This window comes from Pinus tabuliformis, chromosome 8, assembly GCF_031772625.1.
Source record: "Pinus tabuliformis cultivar Carrire ecotype Pingquan chromosome 8, CPIR1, whole genome shotgun sequence".
NCBI lineage: Eukaryota > Viridiplantae > Streptophyta > Pinopsida > Pinales > Pinaceae > Pinus > Pinus tabuliformis.
The window spans coordinates 1,701,006,637-1,701,028,855 of NC_142294.1; the positions used below are offsets into that span (position 1 = coordinate 1,701,006,637).

General features: G+C 34.6%; 1 protein-coding gene across 26 annotated transcripts; it reads right to left on the reverse strand.

Moving 5' to 3' along the window:
* Positions 1 to 372: 372 nt before the first annotated feature.
* On the reverse strand, positions 373 to 15,357 carry LOC149242799 (protein argonaute 16-like). 26 transcript variants are annotated; one of them, XM_089374323.1, is made up of 26 exons: positions 15,089 to 15,357; positions 13,856 to 13,917; positions 13,160 to 13,196; positions 12,179 to 12,207; positions 11,597 to 11,949; positions 11,261 to 11,502; positions 10,512 to 10,718; positions 10,216 to 10,352; positions 6,950 to 7,047; positions 6,756 to 6,853; positions 6,436 to 6,607; positions 6,223 to 6,339; positions 6,029 to 6,136; positions 5,018 to 5,077; positions 4,808 to 4,930; positions 4,560 to 4,725; positions 4,323 to 4,444; positions 4,078 to 4,215; positions 2,956 to 3,086; positions 2,649 to 2,729; positions 2,048 to 2,111; positions 1,801 to 1,915; positions 1,519 to 1,592; positions 1,290 to 1,384; positions 1,059 to 1,090; positions 373 to 951 (listed from the first exon to the last, which is right to left on the reverse strand). In XM_089374323.1, the coding sequence occupies exons 5-26, from the start codon at positions 11,939 to 11,941 to the stop codon at positions 758 to 760; spliced, it is 2,919 nt and encodes a 972-aa protein (XP_089230449.1). In that variant the 5' UTR covers positions 11,942 to 11,949; positions 12,179 to 12,207; positions 13,160 to 13,196; positions 13,856 to 13,917; positions 15,089 to 15,357; the 3' UTR covers positions 373 to 757. The 26 variants fall into 26 exon arrangements, with proteins under 26 accessions (XP_089230449.1, XP_089230447.1, XP_089230455.1 ...); XM_089374321.1 differs by lacking the exon at positions 15,089 to 15,357 and adding an exon at positions 14,943 to 15,078; XM_089374329.1 differs by lacking the exon at positions 15,089 to 15,357 and adding an exon at positions 14,943 to 15,078 and having other exon boundaries at positions 11,597 to 11,973.
* Positions 15,358 to 22,219: the final 6,862 nt, after the last annotated feature.

The following is a 22,219-nucleotide window of genomic DNA, read 5'->3' on the forward strand; positions in this document are numbered from 1 at the left end:
TTTCTTTCAGGAAAATGAAAGTAATACACCAACTCAATGAAAGTGCTTGCATCTTCCTTCTGCTGAAGGAGTGCAACAGCACGAGCTACGAAGTCTTGTAACTTCCATTGTAAAACGCACAAGAAACTAAACCACACTAATAGAAAGCAATGGCTGCAAAACTAGCCATTGTCAGAAAGATAGCAGCAGCTCGAGAAGGAAATCCCATCTCAGCATTTTAGTGATCAAGCGACATTTACAACCTGCACCATCTTTCAAAATGAAAGAAGATGCCCAATAAAAGTACCCTTTCAAAATGAAAGAAGATGCCCAATAAAAGTACCCCAGGCCCCAAAGCACAGCTCAAAACTCAATAGTAAACAAGATAATTAATGCTATACAAGTAAGCTTTATAACTTTTTCATTCAACACTGGATCCATAAACAGCTCATGCAAAATAAAATTAGAAAATAGCGATGTTATAATACCATAACCAAATGAAAGACTGCAGTTGCTCAATTCACAATATAGAACAAGTTCTACTTCTAACTTAAGAGTATTACAAAATAGCAAGATATCCCAGGATTTACAATAAATGTCTTTTTGCTTTTCAAAAAGAGAGCAATGCCAACTAGGGTTTACAACTACCTTCGCAACACAGTTTGGCATGGCAGAGCAAATAATATTCTCACCAAAAACAAAACTCCAAGGCGGTGTTATAACTGATAACATAACTACCATGAAAACCACAAAATGAACAACAATCACATGTGGATTTTCAGCAAAAGAACATGGTGTTGCAAACATTCCGGTGCAGCACAGGGAGTTCAGGGACCGGTGCACTGTATCCTCCTCCAGATGCTACAGACCCTTCCCCTTTCCCAGATCGTGAAGCTGTTTCTGAAAGATCCTCTGCCTTGAGAAATTGTTGCATCTGGCTCGCAGCTAAATGCGCATAATTTATCGGTGCAACTGCATATCATCAAACACGTGATGATGAATATATGCATCTGACAAATAACATTTCAAATGTAAATACAACAAACAATCATGCTCCTTTGTACAATTAACATCCTAACCTGAAGAGATTGCCGTTGTACTTCTTTGATACCTGCAACCAAGAAATATAGTTTACACCATGATAAGAACTAACTGAATTGCTTTCAAACATCAACAGACAATTTCATTCAAACATTATAAGACAATTTCATTCAAGAATAGTTTCTTGCAGGAGATAAATAACCTGAAGATCATCCACCACAGAATTCATCCATAACATCACAATACAAACATTAACGATAGTTTCTTACACATAGGATAAAGCATGGACAAGAATCTGCAGGTCATCCACACTAAAGTCATTCTCATCCAGTAATACATGATAATGGGTAGGCCGTGATGTTCCCTACAGCGAAAATCATTTAGCAAAAGCAAAATGTCAAAAACATTGAAATTCAAAAGTTTGCATCCCACCAAGATTAAAAAGCGAATATCAAAACCTCTTGATCAATGACAATATAACCATATAACAGTACTTACGATTGGGCCAGCTTGAGGACACAAGAAAAAATCAAAATTTCTAGGATGGCAAATCTGGGAATCTACAATAGTACCTGTATCCAAAGCAGGGAGATTTCACTGCTATTTAGTTCAACAAATACAGGAAACTTAAAGGAAAGGATCAAGTATGCACATGTATAGCCCGGCAGATCTTGAACTGTGAGCAATAATAATCCAGTAGTGGTTTGGATACCTATATGATAGGCTGATTCTAATAGAGTTGTATTTAACCAAATGATAAATTTTTCAGAGAATACTAGCCTGGCTGCACATTGCCCGGACCACCACCACTCGGAAATAGCTTTGTATGATGATTCTTCTGTGCAACAATCATTGTGATTTTAGGCTTATAACCGGCTTCTATGTGATTGCATGCCTGGTACATCAAATAACCATCTATAGTTTATGGTTTATATTGAGGAATGTTAAAAACACATAAACAACCATATGAGAAATCTGTAACTTCTAATTGCAAATTGAATGAACTTGGATAAAAAGTTAACATAACCTTGTATATAGCTTGTAATTCAACATTCAGGACCTGGTCAAATTGCGATTCACTGACTCCATCTCTGCAACAATGACCACATTAGTAACTGTCCGAAATGTTCAAAAGAACTAAAAGACTCACTCAATCACAAACGTAGATAATTTGATGAACACGCACCGCACTACAGAAAACAAACTACAGAAAACAAACTTTATCTGGGGCACACTTTGGGGAGAGACTAACATTACATTGTAATTCAATCAATGTTTGAAATTCTTGTTCTGCATTATAATACACAGACTATATTCTCTATGAACTTTTCAGAATAATTCATGAAGCACTCCAAAAATAGCCCTATGTACCATGATTGCACACAGTACTATTGTCGCACACTCTGAGCAAAGAGATAAACTACATTGTAGTTTAATCAATGTTTCTGTAGTTTAATCGATGTTTCTGTAGTTTAATCGATGTTTCTGGGGCACACTTTGGGCAGAGACTAGAATTCAATTGTAATTCAATCGATGTTTGCAATTCTTTCTCATTTTATTTAGATCATCAATGATAGACAAGTCAAACAGCTTTGGCCTTCCAACATACCTTATCATTGACCACATACCTGAAGACAATCATTTGCTGCGGTTTTCGTTCTACATTAGGTGGCGGATTGCATGACTGGTAGAAGTCTACCAGTAGCTCACTGTGTAACCAAGAAAAATAAGATAATTTATTTTTAATAATGTCAATTACTGAACACAAATAGGTCAAAGGAACTGCTAAATGAATCGATAAATTATTATCTTTACATCTCATTAATAATGAGATATGTCAGTCACCTTATTAGATACTCGTAAGCATCATTCCCTACCTATATTGATTTGCAGGATACAACAATTCTTCCAATGAAATAACACGCATAGAATTACCTGATCATGCCCGCATCCTTTCCTGAGGGCAAAGGTTTGTACAAAGCTTCGATCATCTCAACCTTGGGGGATTGAGTTCTCACTGAAGCTCTATATCTTGAAATCAAGGGCCATTCTCTCGATGAGACGACCTGCCAACAGGTTTATTTAAAGCAATCGATAACGTATAATTTGTACTGTAAGTGACAGTCTATTCAATTGACACAGCGTCTAGACTCTAGATACAGATGAGAAAAGTTTTTGAAGTCACGTTAGGTGATGCAGAGAAAATGTATGTATTAACAAGAAAAAAATCCATCATAGAAAATTAATAAACATTAAAAAATTAGATCTTCACATATTTCAGCCTAAATTCCTTTCAGAAACTCAGAAATGCAGAGTTCTGAGACACTGTATTAACAGGGGAGAGGATCTATTTAATTGATAAAAGGCAGTGTTTTTAGCCCTACACAGAGTCTGTCTAAGATAGCAAAACTAATGAAGCACACACCTTATGATACGAAATAAGTATGTAACAGTTAGAGAATCAAACAAACAAACAATCAATTCTAAAAACCATACTTGTATGGAGAAAAAATACAAGAAATCCCTATACTGCAAAGAGTCAAGTTGGAACAGCAATGGATCCAAACAGTACAGAATTAGAATAGTACAGGGTCCATAATACAAGAAATCCCTATACTGTAAAGGAGTCAACTTGGATACAACGAGTACACAATTAGAATAGTACAGGGTCCATAATAGTTTTCCCAAAGCGAAGCAACGCCCAACTGATAAGGGTATGACAAACTAACAGGTTATAACTTAAGAATATTTAGTTAATATCAATCGCATAATTCTGACCTACGTACAGAATATCTAATTAACGTTCTGTACCATAATTCAGACCCAGGAACAGAAACATCTATACGTGACAGTGTAAGTGCAACAAAGATAAACATACAAATATGGCACTGAACAACAAATTGAAAGAGCTTTAAAGAGAAGATACAATATATCTTTAACAGAAAACAGCATATACTAAAATTCACCGTGCCGTCAATTCAAGAGAGAGGCCTTGATAACATGTTAAAGACAGTCAATTCAAGAAAGAGGCCTTGATAACATGTTAAAGACGCATACCGCTGAAATTGAAGGTGAATCTGCATGTCCTGGAGAACCATGTGAAACATCCATCCCAATAATAATTGTTGGTTTCATTGAAATCTTAGGTATCCTATGCGCAAATTCCACAGATAAAACAGAGTTGAGGCCACCAACCTGAAGAACAGAACAACAGTTCCAGCAATATCAACATACAAAAGCAAGGGGCTGGCCCGAAAAGGCTATACGGATGAAATATTTATCATTGAATACTGATTAAATACCTTCGCATTTATTTTCAAAGCCACATTTGTTAAATATTGATCATTGACCTTCTTCATATTCATGGGTGCAATACATTGATTAATCACCCCCAAATCGGACAGGAACTTCTTCTTCCAAGGCCCTAAAACAGGGAATAGAATATGAGACGTTACAAATTCGTAAAATCTGGTTTAGATTCATAGAAAGTAAAAACTAGAAATTAGAAACGTTCATTAACACGAAAATTACACAATCACCATAAAGGTCACTGTTCTTCCTCTCTGGTAAGATGCAGAGCAGAAAATGAGGCGGCTTTGGAAGTCTAGACTTCATCTGATTTAACATCCTTTCGACCCTGTCAACAGGGTTCCTGTTTCTGTCTTGCGGACCTTCTTCCAAAACCCCCAAACAATCGGCCATTACCTAGAAGTAGACATTTTAATTATGTAATGTCCCGAAATGAAATGTTACTGCAATTTTTTAATTCATATGTAGCTTTACATACCAATCCTCTTCTGCCACAACATTGCTGAAGCTCACGTCCCATGTTCATTATTTCGTTTGAACGAAGTCTTGAATTGAAAGATGCAATTGCCCAATCTCCAATTTTTGCTGCCCGAACCATAGTCTGAGAACAGGTGATTGGGATAAAATACGAGTCTAGAGTGAGTTTGTTTGAAATCAGATTTTGCAAAACTTCTTAAAAGACAATTACCTTGTTGTTGAAGTTCCAACGACCATTCCGTGGAGCCTCTTCCATCTTCCCAAACTTTAGCTGTTGGAAAACCAAGCAAGAATTAATGGCTGGAAAAGGTCTCCAATTATAAGAGAGATATGATATGCATAAAAATATATAAAAGGGCTGAAACACAAGTTGCTCACATAATAACAAGCACCAAACAAAAACATAACCCGTAAATCGTCTTTTTCCTTCACATTAAAAATGGTATCAAGTTTGATTCCATAAAATTTTACGAGTTCAGGGCCCAAGGGCTAAAATCTCACGTCAGGACACACAAAAACAAGCACCCCTCTATTGAATAGAGGAAAGGAAATATACATCTCTACGCAGTCCTTCTGTCCTTGTTTCCTTGCCAGGACTTTGCTTTGTGATACCAGAATGCAATAAAAGCATTTTAATTATAAGCCAACATTCAAAACATGTAATGTATACAGCTCTTTTATAAGTGTCTCAGTTCATTGAAAACAAGTATCAGCATTCTAACCATGAAGTCAAGGCAGCCCAAGAAGCATTTCTAAGCAATCCATGATAAATCTCAGAAAACTTGAGAAAATATCAAGGCTTTAAATATAACAAACCGGGTTTTCACTTACCAAATCAAAAAGCATATAATTTATGGAAGACGAACAGCTGGTAGATTATTGTGGTACAACTTATGATTTGAACAAATTAAACCCAAGGGATTTACTGAACTAGTCATGGCTAATGTTATTTTAAGTATTTAGAAAGTTCTGCACCATCAGGTGTCTCGTTCAAATCCCCTTGGATGAGACACAACACTATTCTACACCAGGTCTACCAGGAATGCCATCCAGAAATGTGGGGAAGCATTCCTGAGTTTGCCCCACAAGGTTGGGAAAATAGAAAATATTCAAGCAAACTGATTACAGAACACATACAAGGTTTGGAAAAAAAAATCAAACTGATTGCAGAACACAGAATAATAGATATGTACATTTTGTCCACAGAGAAACAATGACTTACCGTGGGTGGATCAAGAACTCGTCCATCTAAACGTACCAACTCTTTATCAACTTTGATATTGCAAGCCTTCAATAATGGGTCATCATTGTAATTATTTACCTCCATTGCCTGGATCATCAAACATTCTGTCACAAACTATTTGTCATGTTCAAAAAATCAAATCAACTCCAGAGTCCAAACAAAACCATACTTGCCTTCAGTAACACTTGCATTCGTTCATCTGGCTTTTGTCTGGATTGCTCCACAAGTGATGTGCGTTGTTGACTGGAGAGACCTTTAGTATACCTCTGTCCTGGGAGGATTCGGCAAAGCTAGCAAATGGAGAAAACACACCCATTAGATAAAAAAAAAAATTCTCCAGAAATGTTCACTTCAAAGCTAAACACCAGAAAGATTATATTACTAACCTCTAACGGAAGATAATTGGGTTTTTTTTTTCTCCCTACATCCAAGCATGGCAAATCGGCTGATTTCTGCAAAGGAGTATTTTTCGTATTTACAAAGTAATCATACACCGTCACATCCACTGTTTGAAGAGGCTCTTCTTGGTTGCCTTGGCTTCTTACTTTCATTGAAAAGCTTAACACAAAAGAAACCCACATAATTCAACGCAGAATCCCAAGTACCCGATAACATTGATGCAAAACATTAGCATTTTATAATGTAACCCAAAATAGAGAGGAACGAAAACAAGAACAGATCATAAAGAGCATGTAGCGATTTATACAGTTGATCTTTGCAGGGTTTTTCACTAAAACCAATGATCTTAAACTCCATTCCATTGTGCAATGTTGCAATGCGTACACCTTTCAGCACTTGCTTTGCCTACACGAAAGTCGGCATAATGTGACAAACCGACTCTTGAAAGAAGAAATTACAAGACAGAAATCCAAGGCATACATATTTTGTGTTGCATTTTACCTTGGACCAATTAATCTTCCATGGATTGTCAACACCTTGATTTGCTAACAAAAATTCAATGACTCCATTTTCTTTGATGAGCATTGTTGTTGACACATCTGCATAGAATGGAAATAAGGGAGTAAACCTTAACTACAATTCTTGATACAAAACATTCTTGATACAAAACTTGATGTGACTGGTAATGGTGTACAACACAATAACTCATATTATGTACCACAGGTTAATATACCAACTAGATAGATGATAAATGAAGACCTGCCATTCCTTCTCCAAAGAGCTAACGCTTTCAACATCTATAGATATTCTTGAAGGTCAATTTGGTTATGCATCTCAGGTAATCTAGGGCCAATGCTTCAATATGGAATTTAAAGACCAGTATCTAATATTTATAATTGTCTTTATGTGATTAGACACTCAATCCCCTTATAAAGGGACTAAAATCAACTTGCGTGGAAATGAAAACTAAAGTACTAGGTCTTCCTGTCCTGAACTATAACAGGAATGGCAATCATATATTTTAATAGTCCACTAGAGGTGAAAGTCAACGGAAGTCAATGCCTTGAGTATGTTATTATACCAACTAGATAGATGATAAATAAAACCTGCCATTCCTTCTCCAAAGAGCTAACGCTTTCAACATCTATAGATGTTCTTGAAGGTCAATTTGGTTATGCATCTCAGGTAATCTAGGGCCAATGCTTCAATATGGAATTTAAAGACCAGTTGGCAGTATCTAATATTTATAATTGTCTTTATGGGATTAGACACTCAATCCCCTTATAAAGGGACTAAAATCAACTTGAGTGGAAATGAAAACTAAAGTACTAGGTCTTCTTGTCCTGAACTATAACAGGAAAGGCAATCATATATTTTAATAGTCCACTAGAGGTGAAAGTCAACGTAAGTCAATGACTTGAGTATGTTATTACAAATTCTTAAACTTAGACATGAATTTTTTCGAGTGAAAAAATAGATTGACTCACGATTTGAAAGAAATTTGGGTATAATATATGGAGCTCTTCAAATTTGGGTCATATTTTTTTTTGGTTTGTAAACCTACCCAGGTATGGAATCAGGAAGTTTCAATGATTTGTTAACTATGAGATTTGGGTGCAGACTTTTTGGTTTGTATAGTACGCTCTCAGCTATTACAACAATACACTCAGTAAAGTACAACATGTACAACAATACACAGTACAAGTTCAACATGTCACTTACAAGAATTGAATGAATGTGGCAGGGAGAATAACAATCATTTCTCCCTGCCCAACTGAGATAAACCCAATTGTGGATAAACCCAATTGTGTTTGTGTCTTTAACGAACCTCAGTGGAAAGGATAATTCCTTGACCCAATTGAGATACAACCCAAATGTGTATGTTGAAAATGATTTGTAAACTATGAGATTTGGGTGCAGATTTTTTGGTCTGTTTCGTATGCTCACAGCTATTATAACAATACACTCAGAACAAGTTCAACATGTACAACAATACATAGTATAAGTTCAACATGTCACTTACAAGAATTGAATGAATGTGGGTGGGGAGAATAACAATCATTTCTCCCAACCCAATTGAGATAAACCCAAATGTGTTTGTGTGTATTTAACAAGCCTGGGTGGAAACAATGATTCCTTGACCCAATTGAAATAAAACCCTTCTGTGTGTGATGGAAAGGGTAATTCCTCCTAACCCAATTGAGATGAAACCCAATTGTGTGTTTGTGTGTGTCTATTTGTATATTAGATATCTCTATATGTACACATTAGATATGTCTATGTGTCGATGTGTATATGCATTTAGTATCTTATGTCTGTATAACCAATTAAAAATGTTTGTCATAGCGGACCATTATCATCTCAAAAGTATAATTGATGTGTATATGCATTTAGTATCTTATGTCTGTATAACCAATTAAAAATGTTTGTCATAGCGGACCATTATCATCTCAAAAGTATAATTGAAGGAAACAATTATTATTATACTAAATGAAACGTTATTTATATATTTCATAAAAATGGATTAATTTGATTTATATATTATTAGAAAACACAGTTGTTTAACACAGCGGAATACTTTATTAATTCAGGCCTAAGCTTGCACACTTACTTCAAATACATCACAATGTGTCCCATTATATAACAATGTGATCACTAGAATCAATGGACATAACAACAACGGACATAACAACGTGAAGGATATAAACTCCAACTCAACTACAACTCAATTATTATTATACTAAATGAAACGTTATTTATATATTTCATAAAAATGGATTAATTTGATTTATATATTATTAGAAAACACAGTTGTTTAACACAGCGGAATACTTTATTAATTCAGGCCTAAGCTTGCACACTTACTTCAAATACATCACAATGTGTCCCATTATATAACAATGTGATCACTAGAATCAATGGACATAACAACGTGAAGGATATAAACTCCAACTCAAATACAACTCACTTGCATTGGAAAACAATAACTTCTAGAACTACACCTCGTAACTCACAGATCTAGAACATTTACTGACAACTCACTTGCATTGGAAGAAAACAATGACTTGAACTACACCTCGTAACTCACAGATCTAGAACATCTACTGACAACTAAGAAGAAAGCTCAATAAACTTATCACATTTCCATTTCTACATTATTCTAACATCCCCCTTAATGGAAAAATGGATTTGCTATAACATAAATAACAATGTCTGCTGGCCACACACCCGTCATTAACAATCCAGATCTAGATTTGAACAACCTAGAACTTGTCTCTCAAATCTCAGCCTTACGGCTCTGATACCATATTAGAAAACACAGAGTTGTTTAACACAGAGGAATACTTTATTAATTCAGGCCTAAGCCTGCACACTTGCCTACTTCAAATAAATGACAATGTATTCCATTATATAATGATGGGATCACTAGAATCAATGGACATAACAGCATGAAGGATATAGACTCCAACTTAGCTACAACTCACTTACATTGCAAAACAATGACTTTCTAGAACTATACCTCATAACTCACATAGATCTAGATCTAGAACATTTACTGACAACTAAGAAGACAACTCAACAAACTTATCACATTTCCATTTCTACATTATTCGAATGTATATTTCATAAAAATGGATTAATTTGATTTATATATTTCATAAAAATGGATTAATTTGATTTATATATTTCATAAAAAATGGATTATAATGCACACATCAAATTGACACCCAAAGAAAAACGCAAACAAAAAGAAATTGAACCCTTACCCATATTAAGAGAAAGCCCACTCTGGGTTGGCCTGAAGCTAATATGATATCCCCTGCATCCAGTAACACCTCCTCCCAGGTCAACCAAAGGAGCAAAACTCCAATGGAAGAAACTTTGCCTCACCAACAAATAGCCTCTGTAAAAATAAAGACCACGAGTAATTGAAATGCATGTTAAAGAAACCCATGAAAATGAAATGCAAAAAAGTTGGTATAACAACATCAGTTTAAAACAAAGCACACATAAAGCAAACCCTTCAAAACATTTAATGGAATGAAGATGAACAAGTACGTACTTCCTAGAGGCATGTTGTCTCAGAACTATATCTAAAACCCTCAATGCATCTTGGGCTTTATCAGAAACCTCCCCTTGAATAACAGCCTGCAAAGTTTTCATTGAGATCTTTGCAGCAAATGTAATTTCTACCTTGAATTTCTCCCCTCTATCTTCTCTTCTCTTTTTTGACTGTTCAATCTGACTGGGGCTTCCATTTCCAATGGGCCTAATTAATTAACCACGGCAATTAAAATGAACAAAATGCATCAGCATTACACTGTCATCCCAACCTGTCCCAAATTTAACACTAGAGCATAGAATTATGGCATTTAAAGACTGATGTATGATCCTTAGTCCTACAACTGCAACTAATACTAAGAATGGAAATAATGAATTATCATTCCAAGACTTTGCACCCATTTCACTCATCACTAATAGTGAATCCTAAGCCCTGCACCATCAGGGCCATCACCATGAATAATGAAATCTTACACATAAACCCAAACCTCTGATCCTAAAGTAACCATTAATAAAGTCTGAAGCCTCTAGAAACAAAAGTTGATAACTACCTTCCTTAAATGTAACTTTAATACTCGGAATATTAAAAAAAACAGTAGAGAAAGAAACCCCTGCAACCCAATCAAGCAATTGTACTTTGTAGGAGTGATGAACACTACTAACTAAAGTCCGGTAAAAATTCTTACATTCTTGAACCCTTTTCATCTTCAGTAAGTAGAGCACTAACTAAAACAAGGTCAAAATCCTTACCTTCTTGAACTCCTTTCGTCATCAATAACAACAATGCATTCAATGTTGTTACTTTTAAGAGGCCCAACGGTAAACAAACTCTTCTCTCCATCATAAGCAAAATCTTTTCTACCCAGTTCAGTGTCACCATATATTTCTTTGACTTTATCCATAATCCTCCTGCACAAGATCTTACTGACAACCTCTTTTTCGTTACTGTTACCGTTAACCCCATTAACCCCACGTTCACCAGTGATTTTAACCTGCAACAGAAAGACGAAAATTTATCATTTACCTTCTTAAAATCCAGTAAGTTGGAAAGATCAGAAAGCCATTAAAAATGTGGAATTTACTTACATCGTAGTGAAATGAGTCTTGGAGATTTGAAAAGCCTACTCTGAAGTGATTGCAGAGTAACTTGACAGGTCTACCAGCTCGACCTTGTCCAGGTCGTTTAGTTAGAACACGAGGAGCCTCTGGGGGTTTCTGTGCCATTTGGGGAGGCAGTGGGGGTGGGGGTGGCAGAACTTCAACGGGCTCAGTGGAAGAAGGCCCAGATTGTGTTGCCATTTGGGGAGGATTTGGGGGAGGCGGTGGCAGAACTTCCCCGGGCTGACTAGAAGGTCCTGGCAGAACTCCCCCGGGCTGACTAGAAGAAGGCCCTGCCCCATCGCCCAGGCCTAACATATCCTCAGAATCCATAACAAAACCTGTGCTCAAAACACACTATCAAACTGGATCAAAATAACTGAGTGTCACATTCCCACCAACGCTCACAACTACGAAACTTTTGACAAACTACCAAACTCGATCAAAACTATCGACTCACGTTCCCACAAACAAACTGAACTACCAACCTTTTGACCACAGTCGAGATTGATTTGTTTATTTCAGCTAGAAACAAATACAACAGTCCGAATATAACTTTGGAAAACTAACCTCAAAGCCAGAGAACAGCAGTATCACTCCTGAGTACACACCACCAAATTTGATCAAAATCCCTAAAAAGTCACAATCCAACATCACCCACAACTAACTAAATGGCATCAATCCTTCGATCACGTTCCCAACATACCCACAACTACAACTTTTTCACCAATATCCAGACGATTTTACAAATTTAACCATAAAGCACACTAAATATTACAAACAAAATAGCCTTAACCAGAGACCAGGACTTCCACTTATGAATCCAAACCAACCCACACGGAAAATTACTAAACTGCATCAATCCTTCAATCACGTTACCAACATACCCACAACGACCACCTTTTCACCAATATCCAGACGATTTTACAAATGGTTAAACAAATAGAGCACACTGAATATTACATACAAATTAACCGTAACCGCACTTCCACATAGGAATCCAAACCAACCCAACATTTCACCAATATCCAAATGATTTTACAAATTTAAGTTTTAACTATATACAAATAAACCTTAACCATACAAAATATTACAAACAAAACTAACCTTAACCAGAGACCAGCAATTCCACTTATGAATCCAAACCTATATATATTATATATATAGGAGAATGACCGAACCCAACTCTTCTACTTAGGAATCCAAAACAACCGAGCATTTCACCAATATCCAGATGATTTTACAAATTTAACTATACACCAATAAAACATACAAAATATTACAAACAAAACTAACCTGAACCCGAGACTAGCACTTCCACTTATGAATCCAAACCAACACAACATAACACAACATAGTTAATTTAACTAGAGACCAGCACTTCCATTTATGAATCCAAACCAACCCAATATATATATATATATTAACACACACAGATGACCCAACACAGCACTTCTACTTAGGAATACAAACCAGCCGAACATTTCAGATGATTTTACAAATTTAAGCATGAACCAATAAAACATAGAAAATATCACAAAGATAACTAACCTTAACCAGAAGACAGCACTTCACATGGACAATTTACCTTGCAATGAGACATATATCTATTCAGTGATTGTTTTCAAAACTCGGAAAGATACATATGACAGAACAGATATATATATTATATATGTCTTTTCATGTTGGGATGCAAACAAGGGAGAATGACCCAACAGAAAGCTTTCACTTATGAATCGAAACCAACCCAACCCAACCCAAAATATATATATATATGAACCCGCTTTCCACATTCGTACATTGTGTATACTACACAAGAAAACTTCTCAACAACACCCGGAGGGTAAACACATAATAATATAATTCCCATCACCCGACAAAGTACTCGAAGATGAAATTACTATTCGACTGTAACTTACAAATAGGATGACCTGTTAAATTATTTATGGAAACCAACCTCGACTCTAGAGACAAGCTAACAAAAACCCAACAAAGACGATTATTTTTATAAAACCACGTATTTAATGAACCGTTGATTCTAAATATCAAAAGAACATTCAGTTGATGCTAAATAGCAAAATGCAAAAAGAATTGCCGAAATGCGCATACAAGACCAAGTTCACATAAACCCCACAGGCTAGCTTTACCATACCCAAATAAAACACTGAACATTTTTCAAATACGACAGAAATTACTATTCAGCTACAAACAAATACGATGGTCTAAGAACTGTTGACAGCAACCAACCTCAGAGCCGAAGACGAGCGTTCCTCTAACCTCAGAGCCAGGGAAGAGCGTTCCTCCAACCCCTGAGCCAAAGCAAACCCAACTTCAGAAACAACTATTTCCACAAAATCACATTTCTTGACCCTTTCTTCAAGAAAACATGGCAACATTACTAAAACCATACCAAACATGGAAGCAATTCATTATACAAAATCACATTTCTTGAACCTTTCTTCAAGAAAACATGGTAACATTACTAAACCCATACCAAACATAGAAACAAATCCTTCTACGACATCACATTTCTTGAGCCTCTCTTGAAGAAAACATAGTAACATTACTAAACCCATACCAAACGTAGAAACAATCCCTTCCACAAAATCACAAAATCACATTTCTTGAGCCTTTCTTCAAGAAAACATGGTAACATCACTAAACCCATAACAAAACATTCTACATTAGAAAATGTGACATACTATTTAATCAGAAACTACTAATTCAGCTTAAAAAACATTCTCCAAAATCTGCATCAAAATCAGAAACATCCACTCCTCCAAAACTTTACCATGATAGTTCCCAAGCCTGAAACAAAAGCAAAGATTCAACATTCTCAAACGTAGCAGAAAGAAAGCTCAAAGACATCTGTACATGCAATGCAGGAACTGTAACTCCATTAAAGTAACAATAAAACTCCAAGACCATAAATAATCCAAACCCACCTCCAAGAAACTCACATTTCACTAAATAACCATAGCCCCTGAATAACCATAGCCCAACTCAGATAAAGATGTTACATTTCACTAAATAATCATAACCCAACACAGATAAAGATGTTACATTTCACTAAATAATCAAAACCCAACTCAGACAAAGTCCCAAAAAGCTTAAATATCCAAACCCAATTCGAATAAAGCTGCAACAAGCTGACAAATTCAGGCTCAAACCAAACATAGTTCCAAAAACACAATGTACGATGCAGAACATCAATTTTCAGCAAAATCCAAACAGTGAATTTGAATTTTAGCACTTATACAACCAAGCTCTCAACAATTTCACAATTGCTCCAAGAGCCGAAAAAATACCCAAAAATGCAACATTGAGCTATTACCTGAGCGAACACTACAGCAACTGCAAACACTGTAACAACTGGAAACGGGGTACTGAAGCTAAAGTGTTGAATAAGAGAGCACAGCACTGTGAAGTGTTACCAGTTGAAATTACAGACTAAATAGCGAGAGGTTTAAGGTGGTGTACATCATGAAACGACACGATAGTTGTTTTGAGATCCAACCTCCACTGCCCACGCCGTCATTGACACGATCCTCCATGATACCCATTACAGCCATGCAATAAATTAAAAATTAATTAGAATATCGATTAATGTGTGCTAATATAGGCCTCTGTGCATTGCCCATTAATGATCATTTATGGGAGCATTTTATTCCTATTACGCATGCATATGTCGCCCAAACGGTGTTATAGGAACTCATGCACTCCCTCGTTTTTTCGAACCTGATGTCACGTCCTCTGTCAAGTGCTTTCTGGTCGCTCAAAATAAAACTGAGGGTTTGAAATTTGAAAAAAGTTAATTAGGTTAATGAATGTATAATATTAAATATAATAATACTATATATTATATTATATTTGTGATAAAGTAAAATGTTTATTTGTGATTGAAATTTGAAAAAAGTTATTTAAGTTAATGAATGTATAGTATTAAATATAATAATATTAAATACTATATAATATTTGTGATAAAGTAAAATGTTTATTTTTATATTTTATGGAATGCAATGTTTGTAAAGATTTTTAAATTGCATTTTGTAGTGTATAAGTAGAATGTTTTGGATTCCATGGGATATTGGATTATTTATGAAATATTAAGAGTAGTGGTCGTACTTAAAGATATTTTGGTTAAGATTTTATTTGTTTTAAAGAACTAATTGATTTTGAGTTTTTATGTTTTAAAATAGGTTATATTGGGTTTTTATAAATTTAGAGTTTGAACTATTGGTAATTTAACAAGTCAAGTTTGTGAAAACTACCCTAACAACCGCACTTAAACTTGACTTGGGGAGATTAACCTAGTCCTAGTCATTAATCAACCATCTTCATCTCCCTTCGAGCTAGGATACTAGTACACCTGCCATCTTGGTACCTATCCAAGTGGTCCATTCCACAACTTGATGACTCCACACGTCACTGCACTACATGTATGATTGATCAAAGTCTTAAGGCCTTACAACAACCTGCGTTCCCGCACAACATGTATGCCTAAACAACAAGCCTTACAACTTCCTTGGGAAACACACCTACCTTGGACCAAAACCCTTTGGGTGTTCACACACCATTGGTATTATCACACCATTACGCTTTTCATCACATGTTGGCTCCTTCACCAAACTTCAAATCATTGACTCCATCTTCATTCTTTCTTGTCCATACAACCACTCTCTCACTACATCTCTAGCTTTGTTGATCCATACCTTGACCTAGTCTTTTAACACCATTTATACTTGCTAGTTCTACATGATCCCTCATCAACACAACTCGTGTCCTTTTAGTGGGCATCATTCTCTTTTATCACAAATGCCACGGCCTTTGATTCTACTTGCCAACTACCGTGCTTTTATACAATGAGAGTTTTACCACATGGCCAATTTCTTTGGAATGTGAGTTATGGGTGTTGGCATTATGGTGGGCATTTCCAGCTAGTTGATGTTGGAATTATGGTGTGCATTTCCAGCTAGTTGATGTTGGCATTGGTTTCATGATGCCAGCGAGCATATGTTGGCATTGATGTCAACCCTATGTTACTAGTCTAGTTGATGTATTGATGCCATTCTTATAGCATGGTTGATTTGGCATTGAGTTGATTATGTTAGCATTGATGTCAACCTTATGATGGTATAGTTGAGAAGATTGAGGTCATGAAGGTGTTCATGGAGGTGTTGGCTTGTGTTTGTATGTATTGGCATTAATGTCAACTCTATGGTGACGACATTGATGTGATTTGTTTCAAAGCTTAAATGCAGAGAGATGATGCTCAGTTATGTGAGAAGTGTGTGATTCATGTTGTTGAGTTGGCACACACATTATGCCTTCATCTCTTCATTGGTGTATAGGTGTTTTGACCTCATGATGAGGATCTAGAGATGCTACAATGTTATTCAGAAGTCTGGGGAAAGTATGACAGGCTCTGAAGGAATTTTGACAGGGGTAGGAGGTCCTACAGATGTTAGAGATGATGGACAAGCTTCAAAAGAATTGTACTACTTGATGGAAGTCATCTGATGTAGGAGATAAGGTTTATAAGTTTGATGCCTTTGTTTAGGGAATTATGCTTAGTGTCATGATGAGAAATTTCTTGTGGAAGGTGAGCAAGATGTCTTAAACATCCTCCTAGAGTTCGGTTGGCAAAGACCTTGAGGAAGGAAACCTAAAGAGGGGTAACGCAGGCTGCTAGTGGCACACAAAGCGTTACTAACGTTGGCCATGGCTTGGAGAAAAGAGTTATAACATTGGCTAGGGCTTAGAGAAAAGTGTTACTTTGTTTTGAAGAGTTTTTCCTCTGGATTCCTCATTCACATCGGATGAATTCCAACTTGGAAATTCATGGAAGCTTCTATACTAATTGAAAAAGGTTAGAAATGGTTAAGAAAGTTCTCCAGTGGGTGTAAACACTTTAAGTGCACAAGTAGTGGTGATATTGATTGGATTTCGTCAACTTTGTGCATTCTTGATCCTAGTCCAAAAGCGAATTTTCCCCAGTATGTTTTATATTCTTCACTTTGGAGTTGTGTGATGGTTGGTTTAGTGATATGGTGAGTGAAAGAAGGTTGCATAAAAGAGGAATGTTTTAGACCAAGTTATGAGAAGGATTGCTTTAGTGTATGAGTCTAATGCTAGAAAAATGAGCATATCTAATCGTTGAAGCAGAGTATTGCTGCAAAGCTTCCAATTGCAGATCAAAGATGTAGAGAGCCATAGCAAAATTTGTTGGAAGAGATGGAAAGCTTGGTATAGCTCCAAGATTGTGACTCTCACACTCATTTTGCAGGTGTTGCTAGTGCATTTGGTAGATAGTCATTGTGTTATATGTTGTTGATTGCATTATGCAAAATTTATATTTTGGAGTGAGAGTTTGATGTTATGGTTGAGTGTGATATTTATCTTTGGTGTTGATGACATGTTTCAGATTTGATGCATGCATCGTGGCCACTATTTTTCTTGAGTGGAGAGCATATGGTTGTGGTGTTTTTTGTTGATGGTGTCTTACTACTAAAGATAGTATTGCATAGTGGAATAGGTGTTGAGCAGAGTGTTTTGGATCTAGTTTGAAAATATATGAAATGAGGTCTGCATAGAGTAGAGGAGCAATGACTTCATGAGAGTGGAGCACTGATTTTGTAGCATTGGAAAAAGGAACAGTATCTCCATCCAATTGTTGTTGGATAGTCCAATCAGAGTTGGTCGAGGATTGTTGATCGTGATGGCTTTCAACGGATGGTTGTTCGTAGATCTGTGTGAGAACATAGTCTTCCAAGTTGATCAGTAGAATCGAGTCTCCTAGCTAATGGGGGTTAGCCAATAATATATGAGGTTGAGTCTACTAGATGATGGGAGTTAGCAAATCTAGGTAAAAGATATTTTGCTTGACGTAATAGAGATTCAGAGTAGTGCAGCAACAACAAGGGTGGTTTTTCCACCAGATACCTTGTGTCTCTTGTGTTGATGATTTGTGTGCACATTGTTTATTTTTTATGTTGTTGCTTATGTTATTTAGTTTATGCTTATACGTTGCACATGTTATGATTTTCTATTGGTTGTTGGTTAAGATATGCATGATTCAGTAGAGAAGTTTAAATTGGTGAAAATTGATAATAAGACACACTACTTATTTACCTCCCCCCCCCCCCCAACCTCTCAATAGTGCTCAAGGTTTCCAACAATGGGACCACCATTCTTCCACTCTGATACTAATTGTTAGGATCACGAAACACTGAGAAAAGCGGTGGTGTCTAAAGACCCTATTGTTAGGATCCCACCCACTAGTCCCAAAGGACCAAGTTACCTATTTTCTTTATGTCTTTTAATATATTATATTATGCATTAATACCATGGGAAAAACCATGGGCTTTAATAAACCTAGAGCTCGAAAACCCTTGGTAATTTAACCAAGTCAAGTTTATATGAACCACCCTAACATAATATGTTAGAGTGTATTTTCAAATGTTCTGATTAGTTTAATATTATATAACTATATGAGATATGTAATTTCGGAAATTCCTAGCATTTTTAGATATTTTAAGCTAATATTTTATACAAAATGTGAAGTTAAATTTAGATCAATATTGGTTAACTTTAGCTTATTTACAAGTACAACATAATCAATTATATAGATGTAATATATTATCTAAATGTCTTGCTTAGCACCTCACATCACAATATGGATGGAATGTTTTTGATCTCGTGGAATAATTTACTTTCAAAATTCTTAAGGATTCTTGGTTGGTGCTATAGAGAATGCGTGAAAATTGAACTTGGTTCAACAGTGATGAACTTCCACTTAATCATATAAAAAAAAAATCAACAATATAAAAGGAATTTTTTTATTTTTTTTTTTTTTTTTTTTTTTTTTTTTTTATTTTTATCAAAGATTCTTAGATAGTACTTTCAAGGGTGTGTTAAAATTGAACTTGGATCAATATTAGCAAAGTTCCACTTATCTACAACCACAATACAATCAATAATACGAATGGAATTTCCTTTCAAAATTCTCAAAGATTATTAGATAGTGCTTTAGATAATGTGTGAAAATTGAACTTCGATTAGTATTGGTGAACTTCCACTTATCTATAACCACAACTCACTCAACAATATAAATGGAATTTCTTCTCTAAATATTTTATTTAGCTTAACCTAACACAAATGGAATGTGTTTGATTGCGCGAGATGTGTTGTTGTAGGCATTTCTAGGAGATTCTTAAATAGTGCTTTATAGAATGTGAGAGAGTTGGGCTTGGATTAAATATTGATAAATTTCTACAAATCTACAACCACACATAATCAATGATACAAATGAAACATGTTCTCTAAATGTATTACTTTAACTTAAATGGCTTGGATGGAATGCCTTCAATCTTGTAGGACAATATGTTAGACATTCTCAAGTAATGTCATATAAAGTGTGTTAAAATTGAACTTAGGTCATAGGTGGTGAATTACATTCTTTTAAATATTTTGCGTAGTTCAACATGACACGGATGGAATGTGTATGATATTGAGGGATGTGTTGTTGTGGGGATTTATAGGAGATTCTTAAACAATGCTTTATAGAATGTGTGAGAGTCGGACTTAGATCAATATTGATAAAATTCTACGAATCTATATTAACCACAAAATAGTTGATGATACAAATGAAACATGTTCTCTAAATGTATTGTTTTAACTTGACATGGTATGGATGGAATGTCTTCAATCTTGTAGCACATGGTATATTAGATATTCTCAAGTAATACTATACGAAGTGTGTTAAAATTGAACTTAGATCATTGATGGTACATTCCCACTTGTTTGCAATTAAACAACATCCTAATTGATGAAATAAATGAAATTCCATTTGCATTAAAAAGCTTGGATGATGATTTCATTGTGTATTATTTTATAGCATATTAACTTAAACATAAACAAAAAGATATCAAGCCTTGAATATGATGAGTGTATTGATTGTAATTTCACCATTGAGCTTATGGTTCAGTAGTCAAGTGGTTCCATTTCCAGTTGTCCATGAAGGTTTAATTCCTTTGAAGTATGAAAGAGTGAATGAGGTCAAGTGTGAACCTTAAAAAATTCCAATGGAAAAGTACATCAAGATTATGGCGGCTTCACCAAAAAAACCAAATCTTTGTAATTAGTAAATCACATTTTAAAATCATAAAAAACACACTCTTGTAATTAGTGTTTAGCTTTTCTAATGTTTTCAAAAACAAATATAATTAATAACTCTCTTTTGAAATTTATTAAAAAAAAGATTTGTAATTCAAAAATTATGTAGGAAAAACTATTGTAAATAATATTTCTCCCTTAAAAACCATCTTAAAAAAGTACTTAGAATTAATGGTTAATCCCAAAAAAAAATTCGATTTTTTTTTTTTTTTATAACTAGTGTTTATCCTTAAAAAACAATTGTGTCATTAGCAATTCTCCCTTATGTTTTTGAAAAAAAGGGTTTATGATTAGCAATTTTCCTCATATAGCCTAATGAGATAATTTGTAAAGTGAGTTGAGTTATGATTTGGTAATAAAGATGTATGTATTTTATAATATATATATTTAACAATTTAGCAAAAGCGAGTGCTTATAATTAGTAATTCTTTTAATGGTCTTAATCGTATTTACATGAGACATTTCAAATCACCCATAAGAATCCAATGAAATACTTGCAATGTTTAACATAAATTGTAAATTTTTGATGGAATTTTAAAAACATGATAACTTAGATGTCATGTTCCGGACTACGATGTTTTGACAGTTGATGTGTGTGTTTTAGTTACAACAAACTCGTTCAAATCCAACTATGTGTTTATCGACATTCTTTCCCAGCTAAGGAAGTTACCATTTATGTTGGTAAAGTTAAAATGATTTTACATATATATAATAAAGTTTTGATATATTTTTGAGATAAAAGATAAAAGTGAAGTAGTTTTTAAGTGTGATTTTTTGGAGTTTCTGGTTAATTTATGGTCATGGTTTTTTGACGGTATATATGATTTAACATTCTCCAGAGAACTCCTCGAGACACTTCGATTGTGAATAGTTCACCCCTTAAACTTGTGATTTTAAAAGAATTCATGTGGCATTCTAGACAAATTAAATCGGAAAATAAACAAAAAACTTTTCAAAAAGTCACACTTAAAACTACTCACATAAAAATTACTTACAAATACTAGATTGTTTTAAAATATATATATATATATATATATATATATATATTATTTTTATTTTTAAATATTAATCATTTTTGTTGTTTTATTTTTAATTTTTTCCTTAAATTGGAATGAAAATGAAAGTGTATATTTAGCAAATACATATCTTAATGTTTTTTTTAAGATGTTTTTTTTTTAATAAAGATTAGAGTTAATGATTATATACATAATTCATTTACTTATAAATATTAGTGATTTTATTTTATTTTTAAATCTACATTTCTCTTATTATCTTTTTTATTATCGTGGTTCAAATTTTAGATAAATTAAATCGAAAAATAAACCAGAAAACTTTCCAAAAAATCACACTTAAAACTACTCACATAAAAATTACTTACAAATACTAGATTGTTTATATAATATATATATATATATATATATATATTAAATATTAATC

Bases quoted from the DNA above. Each gene is read 5' to 3' on its own strand.
- LOC149242799 (XM_089374343.1), bottom strand. From the start codon at position 11,941: ATGGATTCTGAGGATATGTTAGGCCTGGGCGATGGGGCAGGGCCTTCT. The intron at 5,078-6,028 runs GTAAGTCATTGT...GTTTTCCAACAG, and splicing joins GAGTTCTTGATCCACCCACG to CTAAAGTTTGGGAAGATGGA. The intron at 1,091-1,289 runs GTAAGAAACTAT...TCTTGGTTGCAG, and splicing joins GTCCATGCTTTATCCTATGT to GTATCAAAGAAGTACAACGG.